Raw genomic sequence first — 17,215 nt, 5'->3', positions numbered from 1 at the left:
GCAGTGATGAGATGAGATGAGATGAGCACCATTACCGTGGCACGAAGGACAAAGCAAGAGACTTTAGCAGTAGGCTTTAATCATGGGTAAGAAGGTATCTAAAAATTCAAGAGCTTCTCGTCGCTTCGAAGCGCTTGACACTGAAGCTCAAACTTTGGCTCAGCTTCCTCGTGCCCAAAACGTGGATGTCACCAACAAGCTCATAAGGACAGCGTCTAAGAGCGAGAGACTTCTGGACGCCAAGATGAAGAAAAAAGAGAGATCCGGGAAGAAGGTGGGTAAAAAAGACACCAAGAAGAGTGCTTTGGAAAATCTCGACAGCGATAGAGTTGCCAGAGCTTTGAATATCACAAGCAGACTCGATGGGAAAGTGGAAAAGGCAACGGCAAGAGCCAAATACGTACAGGGAGCTCGAAAAGCCGGGTGGGACAGCACCAACGAAAGTATCAGACGAGCTCTCGCGAAGAAAGTCACCGAAGGAGCAGATCAACAGAACTCCGAAACTCACGCGGACGACGACGATGCCGACGCCGCCTCGCAGGACGACCAAGAAACGGGAACCGAGCTCTCACAGAAACCAACTTTGTCGAACCAGAACTTGTTTGGCCTTTTGACGGACGATGTAGAAGCTTAGACAAAACGCATCACTTCCGGAGTTTCTGATCTTGCTTGTCTAATTAAGTTTTTCACTGAATGATCTACTGGCTAGACGATACAAGCTCCATAACACATTTATAGGTGTTGTTGATTAGGCAATTGGGCCTGTTCCACTGATTTACGTCGAGTATTTCGGATCTTTTAAGTTGTATTTCACAATGATACGCTTAACAGGATCTACTAAAATATTGACCTGCTTGGAATCATTGCTGAGTGACCCAACATCTACAAACTCATTTCATCTCAAGATTCGTTATATTAGCAAGCGTAGCGGCCTCTACAGTTTTTTCGTATCGTATCTCGATTAGAGGAAATGACTCCGCCCTTTACGGTAAGCCTCTTCCGGACGCCTTTTTTGTCGGAATTGCGATAAATATCAAGACTGCAGAATCGTATGTATATTATAATTAGCACTTTCTTTCTCTTAAGGGGATGAAAAAAAAGTGAACTAAAATTCGAACAACATGAGCTCGCAGGAAGCTTTGGGGCCTGTTCAGAAGATTACACAAGTTGTGGTTGATAAGTTCATGTTGCTGGACGATTTGTTTAAGGGCATGGTTTTCGGCGTTGGTGCCGTAGTTGTGGTTGTCTTGACTGCAATTATACTCATCAAAATCATGTTGATGAGTCAAGAGAATAGCAAGACAGAGACTGAGACTACGACCCCTCGCGTTGGCAAGAAGGGAAACTTGTTATCGTCGAAACAAAATGCAAAGTCTACGTCAATAGCAAGCTCAGCGGAGGAAAAGGATCTTCACGCACACCTTTTGTCGAGAAAAGTGATTCCTATCGAATCTAACGGCGAGTACGAAGAAGAGATGGAGATTTCATTGATGGAAGAAGATTGAATTGTGCACACATGTGTGATAACGGACTCTTGCAATCCTTGATTTTTAGCATAGATAGTATTACGCTATCTCTGTCATACGTGTAGTTTTAGCATCGGCGAAAAATACACTAAAAAATTTACGAGAATGAGTGGGTAGCCGCTCCGGAGCAAACAATTAAAATCACCAGCTCCATATCAGCTTGGCGCAGAATATGTACTAATACCGTTGCAGCACCCAACTCCGTCGTCTTCTTTGAAACGAAGTAATATCTCACACAACGTGAAAAACCGACAGTCACCTAGCGGATAGATGCTGTAGTCATTTGCCATATATCTAGCAAACAATAAGAACATGCTCGCCCTGAGTAAAATTTGAATATTTAAATTGTTATCGTCGTTACATACATGCAGCGCGATATAGATCGCATTGCACTATTGGGCCAGTAGACCGGTTTACTTGATTCATGAGCTTCGTCGTGAACCCATTTTTTCTTCTTATGCTCCACCCTCCAAAGCAAGCTTCACACGCACAGCCTTGGTTTGAGTGTAGTTTTCCAAAGCCTCGCTACCCATTTCTCTACCGATACCAGAAGCGTTGAAACCGCCAAATGGAACACTGTGGTGGAAATCGTTGAAAGTATTGACCCACACAGTACCGGCGTTGACTCTGTTGGCAACCTCAATTGCTTTGTTGATGTTTGTGGTGTGAATACCTGCAGCCAAACCGTATTCAGAATCGTTGGCCAATTCGATCAATTCATCCACGGACTTGAATTTGCTGACTGTGACGACAGGACCGAAAATCTCCTCCTTCACAATACGCATGTCTTCCTTGACGTCACCAAATACAGTGGGTGAAATGAAGTAACCCTTGGTGCCCACTCTTTCACCACCAGTGACCAACGTAGCGCCTTCTTCTTTACCAATTTCCACATACTTCAAGATCTTGCTTAACTGCATCTGAGAAGTCTGGGCACCTTGGAAAGTCGACTCGTCAAATGGATCGCCAACCTTGAGAGCTTCAGCAGCAGCCTTGATTTCATGCAAGAACTCCTCGTGAGCCGATTCTTCCACATAAACTCTAGAACCCGCACAGCAAACTTCACCACTGTTGTAGTAAATACCCAAAATAACGTTTTGAACAGCTTGTTTGATGTCGGCGTCTGCAAAAACAATATTTGGAGACTTACCACCAAGTTCCAAAGTAACTTTCTTCAAGTTTTGGCCGGCATTCTGATAAATGTGACGGCCGGTAGCAGTGGAACCTGTGAAAGCAACCTTTTTGATCTTGGGATGGTTAGTCAAAGCTTCACCAACAATCTTACCAAATCCAGACACAATGTTCACAACCCCAGGAGGAATCCCGGATTTGGGCACAAATTGAGAAACGTACAGAGCAGAAAGAGGAGTCGATTCAGCGGTCTTTAGAACAACTGTGTTACCAGTTGCCAAGGCGGGTCCAATTTTCCAAGCCCACATCAATAGCGGGAAGTTCCAAGGAATAATTTGTCCGCACACGCCCAATGGTTGCTTGACAGTGTAGGAGAAATGGGTGTTGCCGGTGTTGATCACCCGGCCGTCCACTTTGTCACACCATCCGGCACACGACCTTAGGTAGTTGATAACAAGCTGCACATCGCCTCTGGCGCTATTGATAGCCTTCCCGTTGTCGAGCGTCTCGATCGACGCCACTATATCCTTGTGTTCTTCGATGTAACCTGCAAGCTTGTTCAAAGCGTTGGCACGTACGAGTGGGTCTGCCTGAGACCACACACCACTTTTGAAAGCTTCATCTGCCGCGGTAATCGCGTCTTCAACATCGTCCTCACGTGCCTCGTACACGTGCGTGATCGTCTCCTCAGTTGCGGGGCTAATCACTTCGAACGTCTTGCCCTGTTTGGCTCTCACAAATTTGTTATTGATAAACAGCCCGGTGGGTTGTTCATACTCTATTCCGTTTGGGATCTGGACAGGGACCCGCAAAGGTAGTTGGGCATAGCACCTCAACCCCAGACGTGCTTTAAAGGCTGGGTTTGCCGTTCTCAACAGCGTTTTCGTAAACATAGTTGGGCAGAAAGCGCTGAGACAAAGATGGTGTATACCGTGCTTTTATATTTCTTTAAGAATGTGCTTTATTTAATATTTTGCACTTCGCTCGAACGGTTTCTTCGTAGCTGCGATATAGGTGTTAGTAAAATGTTCACAGAAGTGCGGTCGAGCGAACTGTAATCTAATTCTCCTTTTATAGGCCAATCTTACCGCCCGTAGATGTAACACAAAAAAAACAAGGGGAGATAGCTATGAACGGAGAATCATGTACCCCTTAAAACTTTAGTATCGCTACGGACGGCATCATCCTCGTAAACGACAAATTAGATTGGAACATCTGTACACCCCACACTGGCCACGTCTATTTCAACATACACTTCTTGTAGAGGAAGTAAGATACAGCGAGAACTATACCAACACAACGCCATCATAGCTATTCAGTGACAAATTGGCGGGATGATCCGCTTTATATAAGAATTTCCATAGTGTTTCAAGGTGTTTTTTCCTTTTTATCAGCATTACTAAACCTACGGTGTCGTTACGTCGGATGACAGGCGAAAATACCCAACAATAATACGCCTTGCAGCGAAGCGGAGTTCCGGTATTCTACTACTTGTTTGACGCTTCTTCATTGTTTGAGCTTTTGCCCGTCGCTCTACTAAACGAAAATGGTCAGCACGGCCGTGACCGTGAGACCGTTTGTAGGGTCGTCTTTCATCCAACATAATAACATCTGACGGCTGCGGGTCATATGTGCAATGCAATTTATCGGACCTTTGGTTGTCCTAAGCTCGGCTGCTCGCAATTAAAGTAAGGTTTCGACCGATAACACAACAAATGTGGACCGCAAGAAGCGGAAGACGGAAGTATGTCTACCGAAAGTAGCGTAATGAAGACAGTTCACCGGAAACTTCACATGAATGGTAGTGTTCGTGAAGAGGTTCAATTCGCGTCTTGAGGCTTTCATGAAGCTGCGTCAAAGCCCAGCTCTGAGGTAAAAAACATGTTCACTATAGAATCTATCTGCGCTGATACTCACTCACAATGACCTCATCAATTGTCGAACGAACAGCTCATTTGAAAGATGGTCAGAAAATTCCAGTCACGTGCAACAGGTAACTCGAGTAAGTGCTGCTCGTTACTCGGTAATCGTGAGTAGGAATCAAGATTGGTTCTTACTTACCCATGGGAAACTTGGGTAAGCAACGGGTAAATGACTTTGTACAGCATGAGTAGCCTGTGGCCGTTTGATGTGATTTATTCGGCGCCAGCGCCAAAGTTTTGAGCACGAATATGTACACTATTTGGTTCAGCTAGACAGGTAGCATTTCAGTCTTTTGCAAATGGGAGAGTTGAGCTTGGTGATGCTTGTTTAGGTCCTATAATCTATTATATTTTTGACTTTACGCGTATTTTAAGGTAGTGTAACTGAGACGGAAAAAATGGCACGTGAGCTTTGCAAGAGGTGGAAACCTCATGGCATTTTAGTGCAATGTTGACTCAGATCGTTCCCAGGACTTACCTTGCTGTTAAAAAACTAGACTAACACTTAGGGCATCTGAGGGCCTGATCGTAGTGGATGATACATTTATTTTGCCTGAAAACTCCGTTAAGCAGCGACTAGTGTACGTATGTGATAGGCGACTCAAAAATAAATTCGGCCTGGAAAACACAAACACATGAGTGACTCGACGATCACATAATGGGTTTCTCATCGAAATTTTGAGATTTTCGTTACCTATTGCGCATGAATGTCTGAGAGAATTACATATCACGTGACTTTTAGTGTCTTGTAATGTAGCCGCTTCTGTGGAAGCGGAGTTTATCAACCTGAAAAAGGACCTACTGCCTCCTTCTCCAGCATACGTACGAGTTACGGAATATTGTATTTCCCACACTGAAAAAACTTCTGGAAGGTAGCTATCAAGTAGCCCGCTCTCACAAATACACCTTCCTTAAAACCGGAATTGCCAACGCCATCATTTCGGTCAAAGTCTTGCGTTCTTTATCGCTTTGAAATTGCGAAAGTGGATTGTTGCGGACGTCCAGCACCCGCAAATTCGCTGGCAACCTTTCTACCAGAGCTGTCAAGCTCTTCAAGTCATTTTCAGCTACCACTAAAGTATGAAGACCTGTGCAACGCGCTGCTAACTGTGGTGGCAGCTCATGGATACACATGCGCCTTAATTGAAGTCTTCGCAGCATAAATGGCAAGCTGTCCCACAGGTCAGTTGTTGGACTTGGACCCACCATTTCGAGGTGCTCTAAAGTCTCCGGGAGTTGTTGCTGCTGGAGGCTTTCACAGCTCAGCTTTAGTACACGAAGATGAGAGAAACTTCCCAAGGATCGTAGCGCCGAACATCCAATCAAACTTAGCACTCTGAGGCTGCGGTTGGTATTGCCTTCGAGCGATTCTAGCGGATTTCCATCGAGTTTCAGAACTTTCAAACTTGTTAGTAAGTGTAAGTTCTTGATTGCGGTTATCTTGTTACCGCTGAGATCTAGCTCACAGATGTGCGACAGGAAACCAGACGTGTGTAAGTCGGGTGACACAAGCTCTGCAAAGTCCAATGGACCAATGAGGCGATTTCGCGCAACATTGAGGGTCTCAATTCTTGCACGACAATCTGCTAAACCTTGAAGTGATGAAATACTGTTTTTCGAGAGATTGACGTTGCGTAAATGGAGACAGCTTGCGAGAAGAGACAAATCCGCAGACAAAAGATTGTGAGAGATGTCCAAGTCTTCCAGATGCGGAAGATCGTCAAGCTGACAATATGTGCCTATCCGGTTGAAGGCGCATCGCAATGTGACAAGGTTACTTGGTGCTCCTTGTAATGAGTTTATCTTGTTGTGGGAGACGTCCAGCTCCAGTACCTGTGGCGTCATATCAGAAAGACCCACTAAACTATCTAAACGTTTTTGCTTCAATGACAGTTCTCTAATGCGTTCCCATATTTCCTTTCGCGGTATAGTGTCCACGAGAGCAGATACAACTGCGCCCTTAGCAATACGGAAAGATGTGTCGAGCTCTGAAACGCTGGTGACATTGTCCACCAAATTATGAGTAGTGTCCGCAGGTGTGAGAAACGCTGTTCGCAAAGTAGCGGTGCTTTTCCCCGACGTAGATCGGCTGTCAGGTTCATCAGAAACTGATATTTGAGGCATGAAGCGGTGATCAACTTTGGGCGTCGAGAGTGGTGTATCGTCCATCATAGACTGTTCAGGTCTGGCGCGCGGCAGTTTGAATGACACAAGCTTGTCCTGAGATGAATCATCGTGGGCCCCACTTGTAGATGTATCACCTGCGGCAGAAGGTTGGTCCCAGACTCCTTCCTTGTAATTAAAAACCATGCCAGCGTCCTCCGGTGTTATAAGCTTCAAAGGTCTGCGAGGAGAAACCTGTTGCTGCTTGGGCACTCCACTGGACGAAGACTTGGGTGGTTCTGAGCCATACTGACGCATGCTAGGTGAAAGCGAGGGGTTGAATGAGTCGTAAGAGGAGCTGGATCCTGTTGAGTTTGTCGAATCGTACTCCTCAGAGATGGACCTTTCGGGTCGATTTTCCTGTTCCTGTGCAAAAAAATTTGATCTTTGGTGACGCAAAACGTTGTTAAAGACGCCCAACGCTTCTCTGGCCGGGTCCCCGTCAGTTTCTAGTGCCGATTCCCGCTCCTGTACGACACTGCTTTCGGAGTCTACGTTTTGAAGTTTTGTTCCACGATTCTTGAAAGTGTTGGTTGGAATGAGAGAAATATCGCTGAGTGAGGAGGTCACTACTAGGTTATCCTTAAAATTGAAGCTTTTCATGCCATTTTGCTGTGGATCTTGACGCTCTGCATGTTCCTGCATGTATTGCTTCCATTGTGGAGGTTCTTCATTTTCACTATTGTGGCCATGCTGTTGTACTGTCCCATAATTTACGGACCAATTCCCCAGCTTCCCAACGTAGCTTTTCCCGCTCTTGAAGTTCTGCGCTTGTGAGTCAAATTGTGAATCTCTGAACTCGTCATTTTCCATATATGGTTTGAATTTGGGCGACGATATGTGAAATTTGCCCAAGCTTTCGCTCAACTGGCGAGACGGGGAAGATTCGGCAGACATTTTAAACGACAAAGATCGTTCTATTGATGGAATGGACACAGGTTAGACAATCAATTGAGTTTGCTTGAGCGGGGCCGATTCTCATGTTCAACATGTCAACCAAATATATCATTGTGTATTTACGTTTAGCGTTTATGATTATTGAATTGCATCAGCGACAGCTCTGAATCACGTGATCTCAGTTGGAGGACCGGAAAGTCAACTGAAGAGGTGGCTAGAGTGTCGAGTAGATGGCAGGAGCCCTTAAGAGCGAACATGTAGTAATGGGAAGGAAGGTAGAACAATAGAAACAGGGCAAGATGGCAGAGCTTCCAGTATTAATGGAGACCTTGGCAGAAGAGGATAAGCCAAAATTTAGAATTGCTGGAATTGTGACCTAGGTATTTTGTTTCACGTAGCCTTGTTCCTGTCACGAATGGAATTAGCGCTTGGAGAAATGGACATGAGTAGCGTGAGGAAAAGGAGTGAGCGTAATGGCCATTTTTGAAAAGTAGTGATGACTGAAAATGTAATCAAACACTTGCGTTTCATGCCCGCGATTGTGAATAAAGATGAGTGCAAGAAATTTGAACAAGTTACGGCGTCAAAGATGAGTGGTGGATGTAGACATCAAAGAAACAATAGTTCATAACTTGGGAGTGTTGCGACCAGCTGTTAAAATTGTAGATCTTGAGGTAATAGTAGTTAACAAGCGATCGCAGATGCTCTCATTTGTGGCGAAAAGAATGGCCAAAAGCACAGTGGAAAATTATCACAAGCCTCTTAAAAAATACGATTTGGAAACAAATGACATTGAGGGCTGGCAGCATTAATAAAAATCTGTTCTAGTCAAATTGTTTCACTTCAGCACTCTTAGTGGCATGCGTGGCATAGGCCTCGTAGACACACTCCTAAAATCGTGGTAGCTGTCATTATATCACGTGCGCCAGATGTCAGAGTGAAATAAGTTCCAACGAAACTCACTACGAGAAACTACCATTGCCGCACTTGCGTACACAGATTCTTGGCACTCGACAGCAAGTGTCTCTTTGACTTTCCCAACCCCTCACTGCACCTGTCAATTTTTTGTCGAAACAATTTCATCATCGACGACGCAACCAGCTCAACCCACTGCTTTCTCAACAAGGACTCTCAAAATGCACGAATCACATACCGCATAAATCCCTGCAGGGCTAGTCAGCCATCTGGGCTCTTGACAGAACTATGCGAAATGCAAAAACCCTACCCGGATAAAACTTTAAAGATCCACCTAAAAATGTTACAATGTTCAATCCAATCTTCGGCTTATTTTTCATATGTCTCGCTCCGCATGCCCTCTTCCAATAATAGCTATACACTGTTCTTTTGAAAACCAGCATTCCTCTACATTCAAAACCTATCCGTTAAGACCAATGCCCATGGGCATCTGGTGTCACTATCCTCTTATACTGTCGCGCCAATTTTTAAAAGCTAGTCCGTTCAATCTATATTTCGCTCCCTCCGGGTAATCTCAAAGGAGCGAAAGTAATGTATAATCCGTAAACACAAGATTGAACTGACATACACTGCCAAGAGACACATTCAAGAACAACAAGAGTCAGATAGTTGGCTCGGTTAGGGCTTCAGAATAAGGTACGGAAAGAAATAGCCAGAGGTTTGAGCTAATAATTGCAGTTATGGAGTCCAACAACGAAGAAGAGGCTTTTTTTAGAGTGATTTCTGAAAACATGAAATTCGCATTCACAAGCCCAGTTCCAACTATGCAGTTTCCAACTCCATATTCTCAGCAACAACAGCAACAGCAACAGATTTTGCAAGCTCCGCAGAACAACCCACACCAGCAACAGCAACAACAACAGCAGCAACAGCAGTTTCAGCAGCCGCTTTTTGGCAACGGACGTGGAATGATGAGCACAACAGACGGTTCAAAACGAGAAGAATTGCAAAATGCAGAGCACTCCATGGTGGAAAATAGCATGCTAGCCGGGGGTCAAGCAGCCGGTAAGCTCAGCGATATCAACATGCAGCCATCGTCGGTTTTACAACTCGGGAATGAATTCATGCTCACTTCGCCAGAACATTTTAAAGACTTTCTATTTGAGTCCCCAGCAGGATTCAATTTGTGGCATAGAACGCCGGCAAAGACTCCTCTCAGGTTTTTCAACAGCACGGCCGGAGCTCCAACTTCAAACGATCAACAAGGACCTACGAGCTCCGCTCATCAGGGACCACCAAATTCTGCAACTCCCTTGAGAAATATCGATGTGAACCTTATGTTCAATTCCAAAGATAAAATGGGACAGCCTGCGTCGTCATCTCCATCCAAAAGATATCTTTCCTTGACGCCTTACGGCAAACGCGTTCTCTCAGATATTGGCACGCCGTACGCGAAATTGTTGGCGTCTTCCAATAGTGCATTAGTCGATTTTCAAAAAGCGCGCAAAGACGTTGCACAGTCGTCTCCAAATCTGAACCGAGGAAATTTGCCCAACCTTACAAAGGTCACCCCCAACAAAAGGTATGGCTCAACTTTTCCCTCAAACGCGAATCTAACGGATAGCTCCGCACGTCGTCTGAGCCGTCGGGCTTTAGCTGCCGCGAAGGCTCGAAGGAATAGTACATCGAATACGGTGGAAGATGACGACTCCGGAGCAGACGAATGTGGTTCTTCACCAACGACTATTCAGCTCAATTCGTCCGTGACGAAGCCAACGAGGAATAAACTAGGCTTTGTTGGTGCTCCTCCGCCTATACCCTTTCAGGAAGAGGGATCGAGTGAAGGAGAAACACACGATATTGACAGCCGACTTTTTGAGATAGGCAAGTTACCGCTGTCGCCAACTCCGAAGCCAGCTAGTTGCAATGATACGAACGTTACACAAATTAGAATTCCAGAGCTGCCGAAAATGGGCTCTTTCAAGAGTGACCTGAGCTCCCAATCTCAGCCAACCGCTACAAAAAAGGTAATACGCAAACAGCCCAAATTTCAGATAATTGTAACGAATGCAAACTCCTTCAATTCGACGCGTGGGACTGTGATGGGTGGCGAAGGTGGTTCAAAAAGGCGGAAACCAGCGCTCAAGCGTTCACAATCGGAGATTGTGTCTGCGGGTGACTCGCAAGGTAACTATACAAAGCGACGGAACAAGAAACAACGAGCGTCACAAATCAACCGTTTTACGGTCAATAACCAGGGGGGATTTTCGAGCTCGCAGTGAAACGCAAAGAGGCGTAACCATTAGATCAGCGCACAGGAATAAGGACACTACGCGGAAGTACAGAATGCAGTCGCTTTGAGGTCGGAACATTCGGATATGAAGTTGGACGAAAAATCAACAAATTTACGATTATGAGCCGATGACTTTGCCCTAACGGAGAATTCTTAAACAGCGTTTTCTAGTTCAATATTCAAGCCAGCACTAGCGCTCGTCTCTTGAAATTTTGAGACACTTTTCGAGATTCCACTTGTTCGATGCGGGAGTAAAACTCATGCGAAAACGACATCGCACAGCGTCCTTAAATGGATAACGGATGAGACATGAACTTGTACTTAGCAAACTCCTAGAATAGGGACTCTTTTATCGACACCGGCCACTAGCATTGGCATTGATCTTTAATCGCTTTTGAGGTCACGTGCTCGAGTGGTAGTGTTGAACGGATATTATAGGTAAATACTTCATCATGTCATGTTAAGCTTCTCTGCAGTGATAGACCCTTGGTGTTCCGATAAGTAGGCAAGACAATAGTGGGAGACCAAGTCGCCGGTCCCGTCCTTATCTCCCTGCTCAGCAGTCCAGCCTCTTATTGAAATGTCTATGATCGTTGATTCGTCCGATAACAGTCAACTTTCGTTGACTACAATATCTAATGGTCCAAACATCCCACATCTAGAAGCCCCTAGTACACCTCCCATCACCAAAAATGTATCTGTTCGTCAGTATACGGCACCTCCCTTTATGAACAATTATATTTCCGGCATGCGAAATGACTTGATGAACCTTCCAGCTGAACGTCGTAAAGCAGACAATGAACGCACACTGATGACCTACTACACATCGAAGCTGCACATACCTCGCCAAGACAGTGTAACGAGTGGATCGACAGATCGATCCACAACTAGCCTCAACTCTAGGAAGGGTAATCGGGTAAAGCATGGCAATACGGGCTCGCACGCGAGTTTCAATGAGCAGAAGACCCCACTTCGTGGCAATAATGACGATTCGAAGTTCACTCAAGAAGTATTCTCCAACGGCTACACGAATTATTGTGCTAAGCTTCCGATACCCAGTCTTGAAAACACAGAGGTTATTCGACGCCATAACATGTGGACTCCGTTTATGAGATGGGACCTTACAGCCAAATCTTCAAAACAAGAAGGACCGCTGCTTGACCGCCACACGATAGAAGCTGCCGCTTTCACCGCCTCGTGTTTGAACACTAATGCATGCATATACCGAGAAACTGATCTTCAGAGCGGAAACATGTTTGTCGGATCAACCACCATACCTCCTTTGTTTGGAGAAATGAAACTCCCGCCCTTTGTCTACCAGTGTACCGTAGATATCGGGGATAAGATATACACTTTAGGTGGGCTCACCCCCTCATATTACTACACTGATGAGATGCCAGATCTGAGTCCTTATCAAGTAGACGGGGTGCCAAATCTCCCGCCTCCGCTGCTTGACTCGATTGTTAATAATCCCAGCATGGTCAATAACCATGACCTTTATGTGATATCCTCTGCATCCCCAAGGGTGACTAAACCTGTTTTGACAGGCCACGTTCCTCCTCCTCTCCTTTGCATGACCGGTTCAGCCCTCACCAAACGTCATATATTCTACTACGGTGGGTTCGAAATAAAAACGGAAACAGTGATTGACGACAACACCGGCAAGTTTTATCTAAAGAAAAGAGCCATTCTCAGTAACCGTGCGTACATCTTGGATGTGGTTACGTTCAAATTCACTAAAGTCGATCTCGTTGCACAGCCCACAAAATTCAATTCTAACCCTTTTATCGCACCACGGTTTGGCCACTCGCAGGTGTCTGTGAAGGTGAATCCTACTGTGAAATGCTCGGTTTGTGCGACAGCATTGACTGCGGATAATAAACTCGATACAACAAAGCGAGATTCTGATAATTCTTCATCTATTCTATCGCAACCCATCGACGAAGGTCCTCAGTCTGAAAATTCTTTCTCAACTGATAAAAATGCCGCCAACAAACTTTCTATGTCTACCAGTATGGGTGTTTCGACAATTCTGATGATGGGCGGGTATCGTAGCGACAGCAACGACGACTATGAGTCACTGAATGATCTTTGGAAAATAGAAGTAACCGTAATTGCACGAGGAAAGAGAAATTACTACAAGTTCGCGGACAAAGCTCTAGCCACCCCCTTTTCGAATTTACCTGACGATACTGAAGGTCGTAAATGGCCAGCAATACGAGCATTTCACGCCTGTGAGATCTATGAAAACGAACTGCTGAAGGCACAATCTTCGGAAGAAGAAATGCTGGAAAATCTGCGCGAGAACTTCATGATTGAACCAGAGGTAACGTCTCAAACAAGTGCAGAGGAAAACCCATACGCTAGCTCGGCGTGGTCTGACTCTCGCGAACATCATCACAATCATCGACATTTAAACCATCAGCAACAACACCATCATCACACCAGCGTAAATGACGTTTCCATGTTCCTAGCATGGAACGCTCAAAGACAGTCACATATGCTGCAAAATACTTCTCAAACGCTGGTGATTCACGGTGGCTCGAATAAGTCGCTTGTTTACGGTGACCTGTGGTGGTTCGACCTCGATAAGGAAAAGTGGACTCAAATCAAGGCCTGCAAGGCAGATTCTGGAAACAAAGGTCAACGCCCAGAGATGAATCTCACTCTGGTGGGACACAAGCTGGTTCGAATTTCGGCTAAAGCGATTTTCGTGGGCGGGTTCGCACAGTGCGATGTTGACAGACATTGGGGCAAATCGGACGGAGGTAATATGAATAAAGTTGATTCTTCTTCTTTTTCCATGTCGAGTCTTTACCTTTTGGATCTTCACTCGTTTATGCTCGAACCTTTCTGTGTTGGTGACGAGCGGCGTATCGAGCCTGAAGGCGCAGATGCGCCGTGGCATGAACAGCTCCGGATGCTGTCCACGTCTGCAACTCACAGAAACGGCTTTTTACAGCTTGTGGGCGGGATATTGTGCAGTGCACATAATTTGGAAAACGCTTACTTGCGTGGTACATTCACCACATGCATTTTACCACTGATTACCGCTTCGCAATCCATTGCTCTTTGACCACTGGGAACTAAGTAACTCCCGAGTGTCCCTGTGTCAATGGAATAACCTTGCACTGAAAGAGTCTAGCACTTCAATTACGAAATACTACGATAGCACTATTTGAATAGAAACTGGAGCAGAAAATTGGTCGCATGGTGGTGTCCAGTATCCAAGACAGCCATGTCTTCTGGGCCATTTCAAATTCTAGAATGTACTCATGAATAATGTCACCGGAGTACTCGTCGGCGCGGCAGGTCAAAAACTAATGAGTATTATCACAGTCAATAACATCGAAAAATTTTAGGTGAGAGAAATAACCTTTTGTCAAACAAGCAACGGAACGTAAAGTTGCCTTGTCGTTACTTCGATTAGTTTTGAACCGGTTTCAAGCTCTTCATCGGATTATCGGGGCCAACTACACATTGAAAGAGCGAAAAACGGGCTTTCTAGCTTACGTGCAAGCCGAATTAAAGCAGTTTGAAGAGTTTCGAGTCATTTGACAATTTACCACCTAGTATAAACCATGATGCAAGCCGAAAGGCGGAAATCAATGGCTGAGCGTCGTCCTTCAACGCTTAACCGGTCTTCTTTTAGTGCAGAAAGAACAGGCTCGGCTCAGGTGGTTCCACACCTGGCTGGAATTGAGGACCCATTGCCCAACAGCACCCCAGAAAAAGTCGACGTGGTCTTGGTGGGAACAGGTCTTGTGGAAAGCATTTTGGCCGCGGCACTCTCCTGGCAGGGTTCGAGTGTTTTACAAATTGATGCCAACTCCTACTACGGTGACACATCCGCGACGCTGACAATCGACCAGCTGAACCAGTGGGTCCAGGAAGTCAACAGGGGCCAGTCCAAATGCTACGATAACGCCAAACTCCACATATCTGGCCTTATGGGCAGAGGTTCGTACAAGTCGCGGGATTTTGGTATTGACCTGTCGCCCAAGATTCTGTTTGCAAAGTCAGATCTGTTGTCGATTCTGTTGAAGTCGCGTGTGCACCAATATTTGGAGTTTCAGTCGCTTTCAAGTTTCCATACGTATGAAAACGACTCTTTTGAAAGGCTCACCAACACTAAACAAGAAATTTTCACCAATCCCTCACTTCCTTTGATGACGAAACGAAATCTCATGAAATTCATAAAATTTGTGTTGGACTGGACCAACCAGCCCGAAATATGGGACGCATACAAGGATAAGCCGGTGGCTTCATTCTTGGTGGAGAAGTTTAAGCTAGAGCGCGCCCAAGTGTACGAATTGATTTTTTCAATCGGCTTGTGCTACAATATTGACGTCAAGACCCCTGAGGCATTACAGAGAATAAGGCGATACCTAACCAGTTTTGATGTTTACGGCCCTTTTCCAGTTCTATACTCCAAGTACGGTGGGCCCGGAGAACTTTCTCAAGGGTTTTGTCGGTCCGCTGCCGTTGCAGGCGCCACCTACAAACTGAATGAGAGCATGATCTCCTACAATCCAGACTCGAGAATAGCCGTTTTCAGCGACGGTTCAAAAGTCAGCGTGACTGAGAAAGTCGTAATAGCTCCCACTCAATGCCCGAAAAATAGCGGAAATGTTCCTGAGCAAAAGTACGAGGTACAGCGACTAACTTGCGTTGTTGACAAAACCTGTTCCGAATGGTTTACTGAGGGTGAGAATGCCGCTGTGGTTGTATTTCCGCCCGACTCTCTGAAATCGGGTAACCGCCAAGCAGTGCAAGTGCTGATAATGGGTTCAGGAAGCGATGTTTGCCCTGCGGGCACATCAGTCTGGTATTTGAGCACCACAGAAAGTGGCGTTAGAGGTGAAATGGATCTTGATGCGGCGCTGGGTGCCCTAGAGGAAAGTATAATGCGTGAATCCTCAGCAGATCCAGAAAACGATCAAGGAATATTGGAAGTGGACAATCAAGGACATATGACCTTAAACTCGGTTAAGCTAGGCCAGTCCTTCAAGGAGCATTCGCAAAGAGAAAAGTTACAGGTACTTGTAAAGCTCTATTTCAAACAGTTTACTTCAACTCCTCCATTTGAGGTTGTAGATCCTTCCATATTTGACGTTGATGGAGCACCAAATGGGAAGTTGATTCCCGGTGCTAGCGACAATGGTGTGATTTACACTGCACTTCCTTCGGCCGAAATATCTTACGATGAGGCCATCACAGCGGCACGTTTACTGTTCCAGAAAATTGTGGGGAGCGACGACGACTTTTTCGACCTGGATTTCGAAGATCAAGACGATGATGTGCAGATGGATGAATCTGCAGTCATTGACGATGACGATGTTGAGAAAATGAATATGAACCTCGGATCAGAAATGAGTGTGGAACCGGTAGAATTCGCAGGCGAAATGGAAATATGACGAATACTTGGTCAAGTATCAATTATCGACGTGTAAATTTAGACAGTCTAGTACTAGAAGAAATTAGTATATTGACAAGTTCACCGGGAAGATTGGGTTTGAAACCCTCGTACTAATGAGAGATATGGATTCGCAGCGCAAGAGCTTATACTAGGGTTGAGAAATAAGTGAAGAGGGTACTGTAGACGTAACATGAAAAAGGCACTTAATTTACAACAAGTGGTAAACACCGCTCGATTATTTCAGCCTCATTTCATAGCTTTGGGACCCTGTCAAAACATTTATTCATTGCATACTCATCATTCTTAGAACATATATCTGGTATATTCCGGCTCAAACCTAGATGGCATGAACGACACTGTAGTACAAAGTGACCAGGCGTCAAGCTCATGTACATCCACACCGTTCGCATGTGACAATGAATGCCTACAAGACGGCAATACCGACCATGGTGTATTAAATGAAAGCATGGGTTTCGGTGTACCAAGTGAACTGATTGTCTTTCTTCTACGACCATTCTCGTTACCGGAGACAGAAGAAGCGTAATAAGGAATTCTCTCTATTTACTTTTCTTAGACATGTCGATGAGTAGCTCGCTGAGCAGGGCCAAAATCTGGCTTTAAACGAAGTACTCCAAGTAAATGGGTGCCAAACTAGGTTTTCTCTCAGCAAATATCAGCCTCATGGGCAAAGGGATTTTTCCCTGAGACCAATCCATCATCGATCAATTAATGTGATTAAACTTACACAGCCGAGAGAGTATGATCCATGCTGGTCTGTGGAACTAGTTAAACTCGTGTCGTTCCGTGCACACCCTCGTCCAACATGCTTCTGCCCAAAAAACACCGCGGACGTTCCAGTCTTATTGAGTGATACTATTCTGGAAACATGTCGAATTGGAAACAAACCGGAAACAAAAGAGTATCACCTATCGTCTAAAATGCTAGGTCT

The 17,215-nt window shown here is 45.3% G+C and overlaps 7 protein-coding genes across 7 annotated transcripts; 5 read left to right on the top strand and 2 right to left on the bottom strand.

The window, feature by feature from the left end:
• Positions 1–82: 82 nt before the first annotated feature.
• ECM1 (LALA0S14e01640g1_1) lies at positions 83–634 on the top strand (the record flags this gene model as incomplete). Its single annotated transcript, XM_022772043.1, has 1 exon — positions 83–634. The coding sequence occupies one exon, from the start codon at positions 83–85 to the stop codon at positions 632–634; it is 552 nt and encodes a 183-aa protein (XP_022631093.1).
• A 487-nt stretch (positions 635–1,121) lies between these two features.
• On the top strand, positions 1,122–1,505 carry LALA0_S14e01618g (LALA0S14e01618g1_1; the record flags this gene model as incomplete). The annotated part of the gene is made up of 1 exon (XM_022772032.1): positions 1,122–1,505. One exon carries the CDS (start codon positions 1,122–1,124, stop codon positions 1,503–1,505), a length of 384 nt encoding a protein of 127 aa, XP_022631092.1.
• A 476-nt stretch (positions 1,506–1,981) lies between these two features.
• Positions 1,982–3,550, bottom strand: ALD4 (LALA0S14e01596g1_1; the record flags this gene model as incomplete). The annotated part of the gene is made up of 1 exon (XM_022772021.1): positions 1,982–3,550. One exon carries the CDS (start codon positions 3,548–3,550, stop codon positions 1,982–1,984), a length of 1,569 nt encoding a protein of 522 aa, XP_022631091.1.
• A 1,923-nt stretch (positions 3,551–5,473) lies between these two features.
• On the bottom strand, positions 5,474–7,639 carry NUD1 (LALA0S14e01574g1_1; the record flags this gene model as incomplete). Its single annotated transcript, XM_022772010.1, has 1 exon — positions 5,474–7,639. One exon carries the CDS (start codon positions 7,637–7,639, stop codon positions 5,474–5,476), a length of 2,166 nt encoding a protein of 721 aa, XP_022631090.1.
• Positions 7,640–9,294: 1,655 nt separating this feature from the next.
• On the top strand, positions 9,295–10,836 carry NDD1 (LALA0S14e01552g1_1; the record flags this gene model as incomplete). Its single annotated transcript, XM_022771999.1, has 1 exon — positions 9,295–10,836. One exon carries the CDS (start codon positions 9,295–9,297, stop codon positions 10,834–10,836), a length of 1,542 nt encoding a protein of 513 aa, XP_022631089.1.
• Positions 10,837–11,427: 591 nt separating this feature from the next.
• On the top strand, positions 11,428–13,923 carry GPB1 (LALA0S14e01530g1_1; the record flags this gene model as incomplete). Its single annotated transcript, XM_022771988.1, has 1 exon — positions 11,428–13,923. The coding sequence occupies one exon, from the start codon at positions 11,428–11,430 to the stop codon at positions 13,921–13,923; it is 2,496 nt and encodes an 831-aa protein (XP_022631088.1).
• Positions 13,924–14,431: 508 nt separating this feature from the next.
• Positions 14,432–16,264, top strand: MRS6 (LALA0S14e01508g1_1; the record flags this gene model as incomplete). Its single annotated transcript, XM_022771977.1, has 1 exon — positions 14,432–16,264. The coding sequence occupies one exon, from the start codon at positions 14,432–14,434 to the stop codon at positions 16,262–16,264; it is 1,833 nt and encodes a 610-aa protein (XP_022631087.1).
• Between the last annotated feature and the right edge of the window lie 951 nt (positions 16,265–17,215).

This window comes from Lachancea lanzarotensis, scaffold LALA0S14 (assembly GCF_000938715.1).
Source record: "Lachancea lanzarotensis genome assembly LALA0, scaffold LALA0S14, whole genome shotgun sequence".
NCBI classification, from domain to species: Eukaryota; Fungi; Ascomycota; class Saccharomycetes; order Saccharomycetales; family Saccharomycetaceae; genus Lachancea; species Lachancea lanzarotensis.
Note: the sequence above shows the minus strand (reverse complement) of the source record. Positions and strands in the feature narration are given on the sequence as shown.